This window comes from Mauremys reevesii, linkage group 8 (genome assembly GCF_016161935.1).
Source record: "Mauremys reevesii isolate NIE-2019 linkage group 8, ASM1616193v1, whole genome shotgun sequence".
NCBI lineage: Eukaryota > Metazoa > Chordata > Testudines > Geoemydidae > Mauremys > Mauremys reevesii.
The window spans coordinates 56928136-56943289 of NC_052630.1; the positions used below are offsets into that span (position 1 = coordinate 56928136).

At 37.7% G+C, this 15154-nt stretch overlaps 1 protein-coding gene across 3 annotated transcripts in view; it reads right to left on the minus strand.

Annotated features, from left to right (window-relative positions):
- Nucleotides 1-15154, minus strand: part of TPR (translocated promoter region, nuclear basket protein) — a 76429-nt gene that overhangs the window by 46989 nt on the left and 14286 nt on the right. For all 3 annotated transcript variants that reach the window (XM_039486747.1, XM_039486746.1, XM_039486745.1), the window contains exons 7-14: nucleotides 11739-11831; nucleotides 9706-9786; nucleotides 7820-7907; nucleotides 7177-7317; nucleotides 6365-6456; nucleotides 3697-3894; nucleotides 2898-3005; nucleotides 2040-2266 (exon numbers count right to left, since the gene is read on the minus strand). In XM_039486747.1, coding sequence (XP_039342681.1) covers nucleotides 2040-2266; nucleotides 2898-3005; nucleotides 3697-3894; nucleotides 6365-6456; nucleotides 7177-7317; nucleotides 7820-7907; nucleotides 9706-9786; nucleotides 11739-11831 — 1028 coding nt within the window. The remainder of the gene's footprint in view (nucleotides 1-2039; nucleotides 2267-2897; nucleotides 3006-3696; nucleotides 3895-6364; nucleotides 6457-7176; nucleotides 7318-7819; nucleotides 7908-9705; nucleotides 9787-11738; nucleotides 11832-15154) is intronic.

The window sequence follows — 15154 nt, forward strand, 5'->3', positions numbered from 1 at the left end:
GCAGCAAGAGAGGTTTAGGCTGGACATTAGGAAAAACTTCCTGTCAGCGTGATTAAGCACTGGAATAAATTGCCCAGGGAGGCTGTGGAATCGCCATCATTAGAGATTTTAAGAGCAGGTTAAACCAACACCTATCAGGGATGGTCTAGATCGGGGTTCTCACAACAAATTTTTTGGTGGCCTCAGAGTGAAATTTTTCCCTAAAACACTTAATTAACTTCAGGAAAAACAAACGAATATGCACATAAATTACAATGATTCGGACGTGTATGTAGGATTTTTTTTTGTTGCAGATTCAATAATAAAAATAATGTATAGTTGTCTCTATTCTTTACTGGACCTAAACAGAATAGAAACACAAATAAAGTGCTTTGCACGTTCTTGTATTTTTTCTTATTGTTTCTTTTGCTTTTTTGGTTGCTTTTTTATTTAGACTTGCTAGTTACTAAGTCTGCTGTGAAAAGTGATATTTGTTAATATCACTTTTCACAGCAGACTTACTCAGCCCAGGCAATCCGGGGATAAACTGAGCCCTGGATGGGGAGGTGGGTATGGAGGCAGCGGGAGCCAGGGGAAATGGGGCACTAGGGGAGGCAGTGGGGGTCAGAGGTAATAGGAAGGGTGGTGAGCTCGGGAAACAGAACCCAAAGCCCCATGGCTGGAGCCTGCCACCTGTCACCCCAGGGCTGAAGCCCAACCCCACCGCCCCGGGAAGGTGGGGAACTCACTGGCTGCCTGCTTCTCCAGCTTTCGTGTCTTCAGAGAGGGGCCATTGCTTTGCCCCACCCCCCCAAATCAATAACCACCCAGAAGGCTGTGACTGCAAAAAAAGCCCCCACTGGCCACATTTGAGAAATGCTGGTTTAGATAATACTCAGTCATGAGATGAATGCAGGGGACTGTACTAGATGACCTCTTGAGGTCCCTTCCTGTTCTATGATTCTATGAATGGCAAGAGGGGAAGGGCCTTTTCCACCAAGAACAATTTAGAGGCAGCCTCTTATTCATGCACATTTCTTCAAACAAAAATTGGGATAGGTTGGGGGAATTTAGTTGCAAATGTATTGCACAGGGTGGAGTCCGCTAGGAAACTTGTCTGTTATGGTCATAGTTTGAGGATATAAGCACATTGGACCAGCTTTAATTCCAGTAATGGGCTTTGCTATTTCAAATTTAGCCCAATAAATGAAGTTGCAGCCACTCACCTGAGCCATAATATAACTGTGTGCAGTCTTTATTCACCAATCATTTGGTGACAATACAAATCAACTATTAGTCATCAACTATGAAGAGTAACTATTAAACGTAAAGTACTTATTAAGGGAACACTATCACCCCAAAAATCTTAAACTCACTTTGCCTAAATAGATTAACATTCTTTTAGAAAATATGGAAATCCTTAGGCAAAGTTAAAAACCTAGCATTCAATGCAACTCCTATTACATAAATGTAAGGCACAAATTAAGACTGGGGGCTTGGCATGTTTTCATCCATCAACATATTTATGTTTGGAAAATGTGAAGCCCCATTTCAAGAAGTTATAAAAGTGCCAACGTTTTGGAAGAATATATAGAAGGTGGCAAGGTTTGTGCGGGTTGAACTGAAAATAGTGGAAAAAAGAAGAGATGCAATATGAAGCCTAGCAATAATTTTAATCTGCAGCCTAAATTTTGGCTGACTAATGATTTTGAAAATAATTATCGCTTTTGCAAATAAACCTCAACATGAAAATTCTTCTGCTTAACATGCAACCATAGAAATGAAGGGCTGGAAGGGACCTCAAGAAGTCACCAAGTTCAGCCCACTGTTTTCCAGGGACAATCCCTGACAGGTATTTGTCCAACCTGATTTTAAAAATCTGCCAACGATGGGAATTTCACAACCTCCCTTTGAAGCTTATTCCAGAGTTTAACTATCATCATAGTTAGAAAGTTTTTCCTAATAACTGACCGAAGTCTACCTTGCTACAGATTAAACCCTTTACTTTCATGTCCTGTTACTGGCAAGTATGAAAACTTTGCTGAGGGAGGAAAGTTTACCTAGATGAAGTCGTTTCTTGTTCCTCTTTTTCTCTAGCCTCCCCAAGCTCCCGAAGAGCCACCAAGAGACGCTGATTCTGCTGCTGAAGTTCCTCAATATTTCTGTAGGAGACTAGATGCTGGGATATTACTTCAGAAGAGCTACTTATGTCAGCAGAGCTCACTTCTTCATCACGAATTACATGATTGCCTCTGGCTTCCTCAAGTTCCATTAAAAGCACTCTCACCTGAAAAAGAACATTCAGGTTATAAAACTATAACTTACATTTGGTTTTCAAAATTTATTTTTACAGACAAACTCTTTAGAAGCAAAACACTTGAGTTCTGTACTTTCTAACTTTCTATAAAGTATTCTGTCTAGAATTAAAATTGAATGGCACAGTTTTCTTTACAAATATGAATTAAATTTCACTAAAACCCTCTGAGGTTAGTAGGAGTTATCCCTTTACAGTGAGACAGAGGTTCAGTTCTTTGCCCAAGGTCACAGAATCCAGGTTAGAGTCAGAACTTGAACTCAGGTATTCCTGGCTCACGATCCCGTGCTCAGATCAGTGGACTTTCCACTTCCAAAAAACAAAATCCAATTCATATTGCAATTTTCTAGGTCAGACATGCATCATGTTCTCCCAAAGATGACTTAAGCTTTTGATAAGTTGAACTTAATCTAATTTTATAAGCAGAAATGGAAATAGTACACTGCCCCAGGGAAATGCTTTTAAGGACATCAGCAACATCAGAGGTGTACTTCACAAAGCCATTCTCAGAATGTACAATACAGCAACTGATCACTGAGTTAACAAGAGTGGGAGAATTCCACTACTGTATTAGGAAAAAGAAATAAGTAATATTTGTTCTAACCTGCTGTGAAAGGTCTTTCACTTGTATTTCCAGTCTTTGGTTCTCTCTTTCTAGTACAGAAGCATGCTTATTGGCTTTATCAGTGTCCTCTTGCAATCGCTGAATTTCCTATAAAAAAAAACAAATATATTTTCATATAAAACATCTACAAACTCAGAATTGATCAACACTTCCTGCTACAGTGATCATGCCAAATATGGTGACTTTTTTTCTGAATAACTGTAGTAAAAATACAGCTATTGTGCCTCAAAGCAACCAAGTATTTGTTTACTCCTTTGAGGCTGGAGTCTGTAAAGTGTCTTTTTCCACAATCAAAAGTAAAAGAAACCAAATAATTACTTTTGCAGATTATACTTTAATTACTTTTCATAACGCCACACAGTAAAATGATAGGATTATATTCTTCAAAGCTGCCTAAAGGATTTGGAAACCCAATTTCCATGATAATTAATTGGAATTGGAAATCCCATTTTGTTTAGTTACTCAATCCCCTATTTTTGGTACCCCCTTGCAAATTAAGATCAACTATGTAAGGCCTTAATTATAAATTTGTTTTCTTCTCACAGAAGGTCACAAGACTACAGGCAAACACACTGTTCTAGAACTGTAACAGAGATCATGAACAATCTTGTCCATAACCGCTCAAAAACTGGAAAGCACAAAACAGTTTCTTTTGCACAACACATCATTTACTAGAATCCATTCACTATGTTTACAAATTTAGGGGATTAGCACAATAAATTTTCTGCATGCTCTATACAAGTCATTTCCTGCCTTTCTTTTTTATATCCATACTGACCTTCATAGCTTGTTCAAGCTTAGCAGACAAACTGGCTACAGCTTTTTGTGACCGTTCATACTCTTCACGTTGCCGTTTTAAAATTGGTGCTTTGGCTTCCACTTCCTGTACTATTTCATCCAAATACTTATTAATTCTCTTATTTTCCCGCTTCTCCAGAAGTAGCTGATCCTGTGTTTCCACATACGCATTGTAAAGCTGTGTCAAGAAAACATTTTTTTGAAAAGTGTAACCAATCACCTCAAAACACACTTATCTAATGACTATTAATTCACACATTTGATATACATGTTTTACATCACATTCTCTAACAGATTTTATATTAAGGTAATCTTTTCAACTGCATTCTCTGAGTTGAATAACTAATTGGTTTAAGCTTTATATTAGTTAATGATGCAAATATTCTGTGATGTTATCATCCCTAATGCTAAATACTTGCCATTTTTCAAGTTATTGTGTAACTACAGCAATTCAACACGAACTATAATAGGGCAAATCTTAAATATGTTCTAACTAGATATCTGACAGATCAAAATTCATAGATGGCAGATCAAACAATAAAAACCTTAGCAATACCAAGTTTAGCAGTAAACAAAAGTTTCATTTTGGAATCAGTATCTTTAGTGGTTGGAGAAAGGAGAGAACAAGAAAGATAAAAAAAATAATCTTATACAACTAAATCCATTCTTTCTACAAAAGTACAATTAGTTCCATCATAGAGAACACCTTAAAGTTCAGCTTATTTTGACACATTCGGAGCATCCCTTATGACAGTGACAGAAGGAAAAGCTCTCAGCATTGTAAAAAAACTGGTGTGCACAAATAAAATGATGACCAGATTCACATGTGATTGGATATGACGTTTTCAGGACTGAAGAAACACTCTCTCTTTTTATGTTTCATAAAAAACCTTGACATTAGTGCTTTTTAACCCACTAAGACCATTACACAGCAAAACATTTTAGCACGTTTAACTTTAAGCATGTGAAGTATCAGAGGAGTAGCCGTGTTAGTCTGGATCTGTAAAAGCAGCAAAGAGTTCTGTGGCACCTTATAGACTAACAGAAGTTTTGGAGCATGAGCTTTCGTGGGTGAATACCCAATTCGTTGGATGCATGTGAATAAACCCATTGATTTAGATCACGTGATTGTGACCCTTAGAGCAGGGGTTCTCAAACTGGGGGTCGGGGGTCATGAGGTTATTACATGGGGGGTCATGAGCTGTCAGCCTCCACCCCAAGCCCCGCTTTACCTCCAGTATTTATCATGGTGTTAAATATATAAAAAAGTGTTTTTAATGTATAAAGGGAGTTGCACTCAGAGGCTTGCTGTGTGAAAGGGGTCACCAGTACAAAGATCCGAGAACCCCTGCCTTAGAGCATCTGAGGGGCCAAGAGGGGTCCCTGGTATCTAACAGTTAGTCTCAGGAAGCCTGACCAGGTCAGTGTACCCCAACTCACTGTTATCACAGTCTGTATCTAAATGGTGTCATGTGAGGTATCATATGCAAACTAGTAACATGACGATCATTAACAATATTGTGCGGGGTGATATATGAAAAATTATAAATATGTGATGGAAACATGTTCTTAAAATGTGCTTGGCACATAGGGTTTAAGGCACAAAGGAATGTGGTTCCACCTGCTTGAATGGTGTCGCCAATGTAAATTGAGCAAGGAGACACAATGGAAGTATATTCACATAAAAGGTAAACAAAGCAACCAAAATAGCAATTGGAGTCGATAAACCATGATGTAGGGGAGGAGACTGCAAAAATTAACATGACATCAGCTTCCTGGTGGACACAGCAAGCTGAGCCGCAAGGAAGACTTCCTGACTTCAAAAACAAAGATAAGAAGGATATGAGCAGAGAGGGAAAGCCATTTTTGCATCTTTCACCTGAGGAGACAAAGAAAGCAGACTCTGGGTTCTATGTTGGATCCTGGCTTGAGACTGGCCAGCCATGCTGGAAGAATGACTGTGGTGAAAAAACTACTTTGAAGAAAAAAAGATTCTAGTTTGTTAAGTTAGATTTTAGTCTTAGAATCATATTTTTACTTTTGTTCGTTTGTAACCATTTCTATCTTAATTCCTCCTACTTGGTACCACTTAAATATCTGTTCTTTGTTAATAAACTTAATCTTGTATTATTACACAACCATATGAGTGTGGCATTTCAAACTGAAGAGTAATAGCCTTAGCCAAACTAATAGGCTGGTGCTGTGTACTGTCTCTTTAAAGGAGCAGTAAACTTGATATGGTTTGAGTGCTACAGTGAGAGGAGCTGAGTAGTACAAAGGAGACTGTTCCATGGAGACTCAGGACTGGAAGAGCCTTGGTGTCATCCTGCAAGGAGTAACCAGTCTGGTGGAAGTCAGGGTAAGGTCACTATGCTGTAAGCAAGCTGATGGTGTCAGCACTCTGAGCCAAAGCCGCAGAGCACAGAAGCACCTAGGGTTACAGGGAAGGCAGTGACACAATCCATACTGTTCTGAGTGAACCTCCAAAGTGTAGCAGCGATCAAGTGCTTTGCTGGATTAGGGCCATGGACACTTGAGTAAATACTTTGTATCCATGTTGTTAATGTGGTAAGAAAGATTTTAGTCAAAGACCCAAATAGATAAATGGATTTTGAGTCATCAATTTATAATAAACTAATTCCACCTACCTCAGTTAACTTCATTCCAGGTTTCACCACTTTAGCTACCGCTGCAGCAGTAGGAGACATGGCTGTCAGCTCTTCCTCAGACAGTATGGCTCCTGGATAGGTTAAAATCCCAAAACATATATCAAATCATACATAAAATAGAGAGAAAGTATTCCACAGATGCTTACATTCTATATCTAGTACACAAATACTATGCACATATGCTCAACGACAAACACACATACTGTACATAGACAACAATCACTACAAATAAGGTCTTATCAACCTTCTCCTCAAAAATAACAACTAGGAAAAAATTCCATTTGGTTCTAAAATCTTAGACATTAGAAATAAGATACACCTAATTCTACTGTAAAATTGTTCTTTATAATATATTCTATAGTTCTTTGTCCAGTCTAGTTATAAGTGTTCAAACAATCTCATTGTCAGATTCTCGAGTCTTCAATCACAAAATGTAAACAATTTAAATAGCAGGGATGCCCCAAAATACAATGGCTGGCAGAACTCAACTGTGTCAAAACTACAAGTGACACTCTAGTAGGGTGAAAGAAAAAAAAAAAAGGGCTACCTTCAACATTTTATAAAATTAAAACAAAACACAACAGTAATTGATTTTCTCTGATATTTGGACTCTAGCAGATATATTCAGATTGATCTCTACTACATAATATTGTACCCAGATACTATCATATGTTTTAAGATGAAGATTTAGTGCACTTATTTGCTTTAGAAACTGCAATGCAAAACCCCTTTTTGAAAATTACTTAGTATATAAAATCTGGCACTTACAAAAAGTTCAAGTGTTATCCTACCTTTACGTTTTGTAGCAGAAAGTAAATCATTAGCATTCTCCAGTTCTTTCTCTAACTTGCTAATCTTCTCTCTGAGTTCTTTTTCCATTGCAGTTTTAGACTCCTCCATCTCAGCCAAATGATCCTCTGTTGCTTTGTTAGCTAAAATTACATATAATTTTTTTCTTTCTTTAAAAAGAGTGAAGTATACACAAGTATCTTAAAAGAGATTTCTTAAATGTCTTCTGAGAAGGACATTCATCTTACAAAGAAAGCATTAACTGGTATTCTGCTGAACGCAGAAGAGGGCTAAAAATTAAACAGCAAGATTAGGACAAGCCAATCTAAAATAATGAGACTGACATGAAGACACAGGTCAAATTTCTTTAAAGACGTTCTGCAGAAATTATATCTTCTCAAAATCACAATAGTGTTAAGAAAATTCTACAAGTACACTTGGACATCATGGGAATGTATGAAGATTTTTTTATAACTATAACAAGACAATTCAACAAAACATTTAAATAACATTTCCCACAGATGAATAGAGAAAAAATTCCCTTCACAACTGCCACTGTTTTGGGGGTGGTTTTACTCAAACTGTTTAACTAAACAGGAACCAAAACCATTAAAAATTATGCAATTCTTGTAAGTAGCTTCTCACCTTCACCTGCTTCTTGCAAAAGCTTGTGCAGCTCCTCTACTGCTCGTGTCAGCTCATTGCTCTTTGCTTCTGAATCATCTGCAGCACTCTAAATACAAGTGTATTATTTAATCTTTTGTTACTGAACAGTTACAAATAAGGTAGCTCCTCAGAGGTCAGGAATCAACAAGATGTTGGCATAAATATGTAACACACACCACGGTATTACTGTAATTGGAAACAGTTGTCCCTTAGTTTAAGTCCCGGCAATACTGTAATTAAAGGTCTTGAAATTCAGGTGCTAACTCCCCATTTTAGAGAAAAATGGTTAGTTGTTGACATTACCAAAGTTATTTAACATGTTTGCATGGCTGTATTTCAGCAGTATTTTTAGGCGCCCAGCTTTCTATAAAAAAATCAAATTTATAAACTTTTTCTAAAGTATGAGGTTTTCGTTCTTAGATATAAATGCTTTTGGCAAGCTAGCACTTACACTATACTTTTCACTTGAACAGCTCCTTCTTTTGAGAATCTCAATGTGATTTACTGTACAAACAATAGAATTACTGCTTTGTAACACTACTGTGAAAAAACATTATCCTCCATTTTAAAGGGAGAGCAACTGAAGCAGAAAGAACTCAAGGCCCACACCTCTCTAGAACTTGCCTCTAATTTTGGGTGCCCAGATTTAGACAGCAAGGATCTGATTTTCAGTGACGAGAAACCACAATTCCTGTTGAAGTCTACAGACACTGCGGATGCTCAGCAACTCTGCAAATCGGCCCTATATAAGATGGACACTCAAAAACTGTGGCGCTAAAATTAGAGGCCAATTACATTTTTTGTAGATTTTTCTTACAAACAAAATTTGTTTCATAAAAACTTCATGTATAATGAACCTTGTTAAGCAAATATTTATTTTTATATACTTAAAAGAGCAGCAAACTTCTATTTATATATTATTAAATATAAGTATACATACACATACATATAATTCAGAGAATCATAGGCCTGGAAGGGACCTTGAGGTCATCTAGTCCAGTCCCCCTACACTCATGGCAGGACTTATTATTTAGATCATTCCTGACAGGTATTTGTCTAACTTGCTCTTAAAAATCTCCAATGACTGAGATTCCACAACCTCCCTGGGCAATTTAGTCCAATGCTTAACCATCCTGACAGTTAGGAAGCTTTTCCTAATGTCCAACCTAAATTGCTGCAAGGGCAGTTTAAGTCCATTGCTTCTTGTTCTATCCTCAGAGGTTAAGGAGAATAATTTAGGAGCCATGCACAAGAATATTGCAAGACTACAAAATAAGTGGCACGAGCATTGATTAATACCACTGATTAGTGAGCATGGCACTTTATCATGATTAACACATTTACAATACAAGGAAATTCCATACAGTAGGTAAGATACTTCCTCTATTATTTTAAAGGCAGTTTTGCTTAGTCTGTAGAATGAAGTAAAATAGCAGGTCTGAGCTGAGCAATGTAAAATTTTAAATGCAGTGTGAAATAGAACACCATCATTACCACAGCCTACAAAGTTATGGTCATTTCAAGCATTGGGCCACATCAACTGCCCAACTCAAGCTTATTTTCCCATATCCTTCTTTCAACATGTCAGAGCACATCTATGCATAGTGTCCTATGCTGTCTATGAAGTTTTTGAGAGATCTGTTCCTTTTAATGAAAATGCATGTGATAAAAGTCTTATTGGCCAGAAGAAACTAAACAGGACTTTGGAGGATTAAGGAAAAGTACCATCCCCACATCTCACATTAACACCTTATATAGGCAGAAATATAGCTCTGGGAAAATAGTCAGACCTGCACCACACTCCAAACCCTGGACCTACTTCCATATAATTCTAATATGAATCTATCCAACATTCCCAAACTTACCTTGTACAAGTTGGATAACTTTATGTGGGCATTTAGTTCATTATGGAATCTTTCTTCCATACCGGCTTGCTGTTCTTTTGCCTGATGAATAAAAAACATGAATTCATAGCACTTGTTCTGTTTCAGTTGCAAGCCAGTGAGGTGGTAAAGTTTGCAGACAATATTAAATTACTCAAGATAGTTAAGTCTAAAGTTGACGGCAAAGAGTTACAAAGGGATCTCACAAAACTAGGTGATGGGAGAACAAAATGGCAAACAAAATTCAGTGTTGGTAAGTGCAAAGTAATGCACATTGGAAAACATAATCCCAATTATACATACAAAATGATGGATTCTAAATTAGTTATTGCTACTCAAGAAAGATCTTAGAGTCATCGTGGCTAGTTCTCTGACAACATCTTCTCAATCTGCAGCAGCAGTCAAAAAAGCTAAAGGAACATTTAGGAAAGGGACAAAATAAAAGCAGAAAATATAAGGCCACTATATAAATTCACGGTATGCCTACAACTTGAATACTTTGTGTGCGCAGTTCTGGTCGTCCCATTTCAAGAAAGGTATATTAGAATAGGAAAAGGTACAGAGAAGGGCAACAAAAACGATTAAAGGGATGGAACAACTTCCACATGAGGAGAGGTTAAAAAGATAGACTGTACATCTTAGAGAAGCAACAATGAAGGAGGGATATGATAGAAGTCTATAAAATCATGAATGGTGTGGATAAAATAAATAAGGACATAACATAGGAACAAAGGGTTACCCAATGAAATTAATAAGCAGCAAGTTTAAAACAAACATAAGGAAGTAGGTCTTCACACAATGCACAGTCACCCTGTAGAACTTGTTGCCAGGGGATGTTGTGAAGGCTAAAAGTATAACTGGGTTAAAAAAAAAAATTAGATAAGTTGATGGAGGATCAATGACTCTTGGCCAAGATGGTCAGCAGTGCAACCCCACATTCTGGGTTTCCCTAAACGTCTGACTGCCAGAAACAAGGACTGGACAACAGGAGATGGATCACTCAATAATTGCTTGGTTCTGTTCATTTCCTCTGAAGAATTGGCACTGGCCACTGCCGGAAGACAGAATACCAGGATGGATGGACCATTTGTCTGACTCAGCATGGCAGTTCTTATGTTCAAAGTGAGGTTTTTATAAGTTTAAGAATTATACTGTGGCTGTTAGAATACATAGAAGTTCAAAAACAAAAACGTTTCCTCAGATATACAGTACTACAGACCGAACAATGTGGAAAAGGGAAAGTTATTGAATGAGATTTTCCCCCCCCCCAATCAGAAGTTTGACTTTTTTCCAAACCCAGCCATTTTAATTTACATTTGAGAAAACATGATTCATCGCATAAATGATACATACATATGAAAAAGCAAACATCAGGTTGTGGCACAAACCATTAAAAACACTTTTACATTTATTTATCAATGTTTCAATCATATGTACCATTGGCTTATTACAACAAAATCGAGAGATCTAGTTTGTTCTACGTTTCTTTTCCAATTTTTACTCTTTGCACTTTTCTCAGAATGGATAATGAAAATATGCCAGTCAATTTTATTTTTAGGCTTTCATACACTTCCAAAAAGCTGCAACATTTGCGTGGCAAATATTACAGGAGGATATTTGTCGTCCTCTCCCCCCACCCTCCCCCCAAAAAAAGGTCTGGAACTTTTGTAAAAGTTGGAAGCTGTTGGCCCTAAGTAAAAGCTTTCTTAAACTCCTACCCTCCTCCCACCCACCTTTGCCCAAAGTTGCTTAATAAGAAAGAGAGTAGTAAGTTAAAACTAATACTCTCCCCCTATCGGAGTCCTTCCTGCTTTGCCTGGACACTGCAGCCTGCAATATAAACTCCCTGCCCTCTATAGATTGGCAATCCCAACAATACCTTGGTACAATGGTGCAGATTAGGGTAGTATTGTACTTAATTCTATTAGATACGGGAGATAACTTCAGTATTTTAACTAGAAAAATTATCTTAAATGTTGCCACACTAGATTACAGTTTAGAAAAGGTTTTCTTACCTCCTTCAATTTAGTCAAAAGATCTTCCACGTGTTTCTGTAAATTTTCATTTGACAATTTTAAGCTGTTTACCTGCTCCTCCATTCTGGAAACCTGTGTGAATAACAGATATGAAACATAAGATGTTTATATTTCATTTACAACTACATATATTTTTCAAATGGTACTTTTTAAACAGAAATGCAGTATCTGATTATTATCGACCATTTTAAAGTTTCTAATTACAGTATAGCCTTAAATTTCACAAGCGATAGAATAAAGGCCTGTTTTTCTAAAGAATTTTGCCTCTGTGCAGGTATCTAAAAGCAGCCAGATTTTCAAAGGTGCTTTGCATCCAGGCGCTTATGACAACTGAGAAGACAGAAAATCTCACTTCTTGCCTAACAGGAGCTGATCACTTAAGTACATGTCTAAACAGAAGCTGATTAGTGATGAGCTATTTTGAAAATAAAGCCCAAAGTTTTTCCCCAACCCAAAAAACACATGCTAAAATGATGCTGTATTACCAGTACAATATTTTTTGTACATACTTAAAAAAACCCAAACATTCTTTTTAGCAAGAAATTGTATTTCTGTATATTTTAACATGAGAACGGCCGTACTGGGTCAGACCAGAGGTCCATCTAGCCCAGTATCCTGTCTACCGACAGCGGCCAATACCAGGTGCCCCAGAGGGAGTGAACTTAACAGGTAATGATCAAGTGATCACTCTCCTGCCATCCATCTCCACCCTGACAAACAGAGGCTAGGGACACCATTCCTTACCCATCCTGGCTAATAGCCATTAATGGACTTAACCTCCATGAATTTATCCAGTTCTCTTTTAAACGCTGTTATAGTCCTAGTCTTCACAATCTCCTCAGGCAAGGAGTGTCATAAGTTGACTGTGCGCTGTGTGAAGAAGAACTTCCTTTTATTTGTTTTAAACCTGCTGCCCATTAATTTCATTTGGTGGCCCCTAGTTCTTGTATTATGGGAATAAGTAAATAACTTTTCATCATCTACTTTCTCCACATCACTCATGATTTTATATAACTATCATATTCCCCCTTAGTCTCCTCTTTTCCAAGGTGAAAAGTCCCAGCCTCTTTAATCTCTCCTCATATGGGACCCGTTCCAAACTCCTAATCATTTTAGTTGCCCTTCTCTGAACCTTTTCTAGTGCCAGTATATCTTTTTTGAGATGAGGAGACCATATCTGTACACGGTATTCAAGAAGTGGGTGTACCATTGACTTATATAAGGGCAATAATATATTTTCCGTCTTATTCTCTATCCCCTTTTTAATGATTCCTAACATCCTATTTGCTTTTTTGACTGTCTCTGCACACTGCGTGGACGTCTTCAAAGAACTATCCACAATGACTCCAAGATCTTTTTCCTGATTCGTTGTAGCTAAATTAACCCCAACTATACATACAATATGATGGGGGCTATTTTTTCCCCACTATGCATTACTTTATATTTATCAACATTAAATTTCATTTGCCATTTTGTTGCCCAATCACTTAGTTTTGTGAGATCTTTTTGAAGTTCTTCAGTCTGCTTAGTATCATCTGCAAACTTTGCCACATCACTTTTTACCCCTTTCTCCAGATCATTTATGAATAAGTTGAATAGGATTGGTCCTAGGACTGACCCTTGGGGAACACCACTAGTTACCCCTCTCCATTCTGAGAATTTACCATTTATTCCTACCCTTTGTTCCCTGTCTTTTAACCAATTCTCAATCCATGAAAGGACCTTCCCTTTTATCCCATGACAACTTAATTTACGTAAGAGCCTTTGGTGAGGGACCTTGTCAAAGGATTTCTGGAAATCTAAGTATACTATGTCCACCGGATCCCCCTTGTCCACACGTTTGTTGACCCCTTCAAAGAACCATAATAGATTAGTAGGACACGATTTCCCTTTACAGAAACCATGTTGACTTTTGACCAACAATTTATGTTCTTCTATGTGTCTGACAATTTTATTTTTTACTATTGTTTCAACTAATTTGCCCAGTACTGAAGTTAGACTTACCGGTTTGTAATTGCCAGGATCACCTCTAGAGCCCTTTTTAAATATTGGCGTTACATTAGCTATTTTCCAGTCATTGGGTACAGAAGCCGATTTAAAGAAAGGTTACAAACCATAGTTAATAGTTCTGCAACTTCACCTTTGAGTTCTTTCAGAACTCTTGGGTGAATGCCATCTGGTCCCAGTGACTTGTTAATGTTAAGTTTATCAATTAAGTCCAAAACCTCCTCTAGTGACACTTCAATCTGTGACAGTTCCTCAGATTTGTCACCTACAAAAGCCAGCTCAGGTTTGAGAATCTCCCTAACATCCTGAGCCATGAAGACTAAAGCAAAGAATCTTTTTAGTTTCTCCGCAATGACTTTATCGTCTTTAAGCACTCCTTTTGTATCTCAATCATCCAGGGGCCTCACTGGTTGTTTAGCAGGCTTCCTGCTTCTGATGTACTTAAAAAACATTTTGTTATTACCTTTTGAGTTTTTGGCTAGCCGTTCTTCAAACTCTTCTTTCGCTTTTCTTGTTAATTTTTACACTTAATTTGGCAGTGTTTATGCTCCTTTCTATTTACCTCACTGGGATCTGACTTCCACTTTTTAAAAGAGGCCGGATAGCTCAGTGGTTTGAGAACTGGCCTGTAAACCTAGGGTTGTGAGTTCAATCCTTGAGGGGACCACTTAGGGATCTGGGGCAAAAATCAGTACTTGGTCCTGCTAGTGAAGGCAGGGGGCTGGACTCGATGACCTTTCGAGGTCCCTTCCAGTTCTAGGAGATAAATAAATAATAATTGGAGATATACCTATTTATATTTATTATTTTACATGGTTGTTAAGCCACGGTGACTCTTGTTTTTACTGTGTTTCTTAATTTGGGGTATACATTTAAGTTGGGCCTCTATTATGGTGTCTTTAAAAAGCGTCCATGCAGCTTGCAGGGATTTCACGGTAGTCACTGTACCTTTTAATTTCTGTTTAACTAACCCCCTCATTTTTGCATAGTTCCCCTTTTTGAAATTAAATGCCACAGTATTGGGCTGTTGAGATGTTCTTCCCACCACAGGGATGTTAAATGTTGTTATATTATGGTCACTATTTCCAAGCAGTCCTGTTATAGTTACCTCTTAGACCAGCTCCTGCGCTCCACTCAGGACTGAATCGAGAGTTGCCTCTCCCCTTGTGGGTTCCGTTACCAGCTGCTCCAAGAAGCAGTCATTTAAAGTATAGAAATTTTTTTCTCTGCATTTCGTCCTGAGATGACATGTTCCCAGTCAATATGGGGATAACTGCAATCCCCCACTATTATTGAGTTCTTCATTTTGATAGCCTCTCTAATTTCCCTTAGCATTTCATCGTCACTATCACTCTCCTGGTCAAGTGGTCGATAACAGATCCCTAATG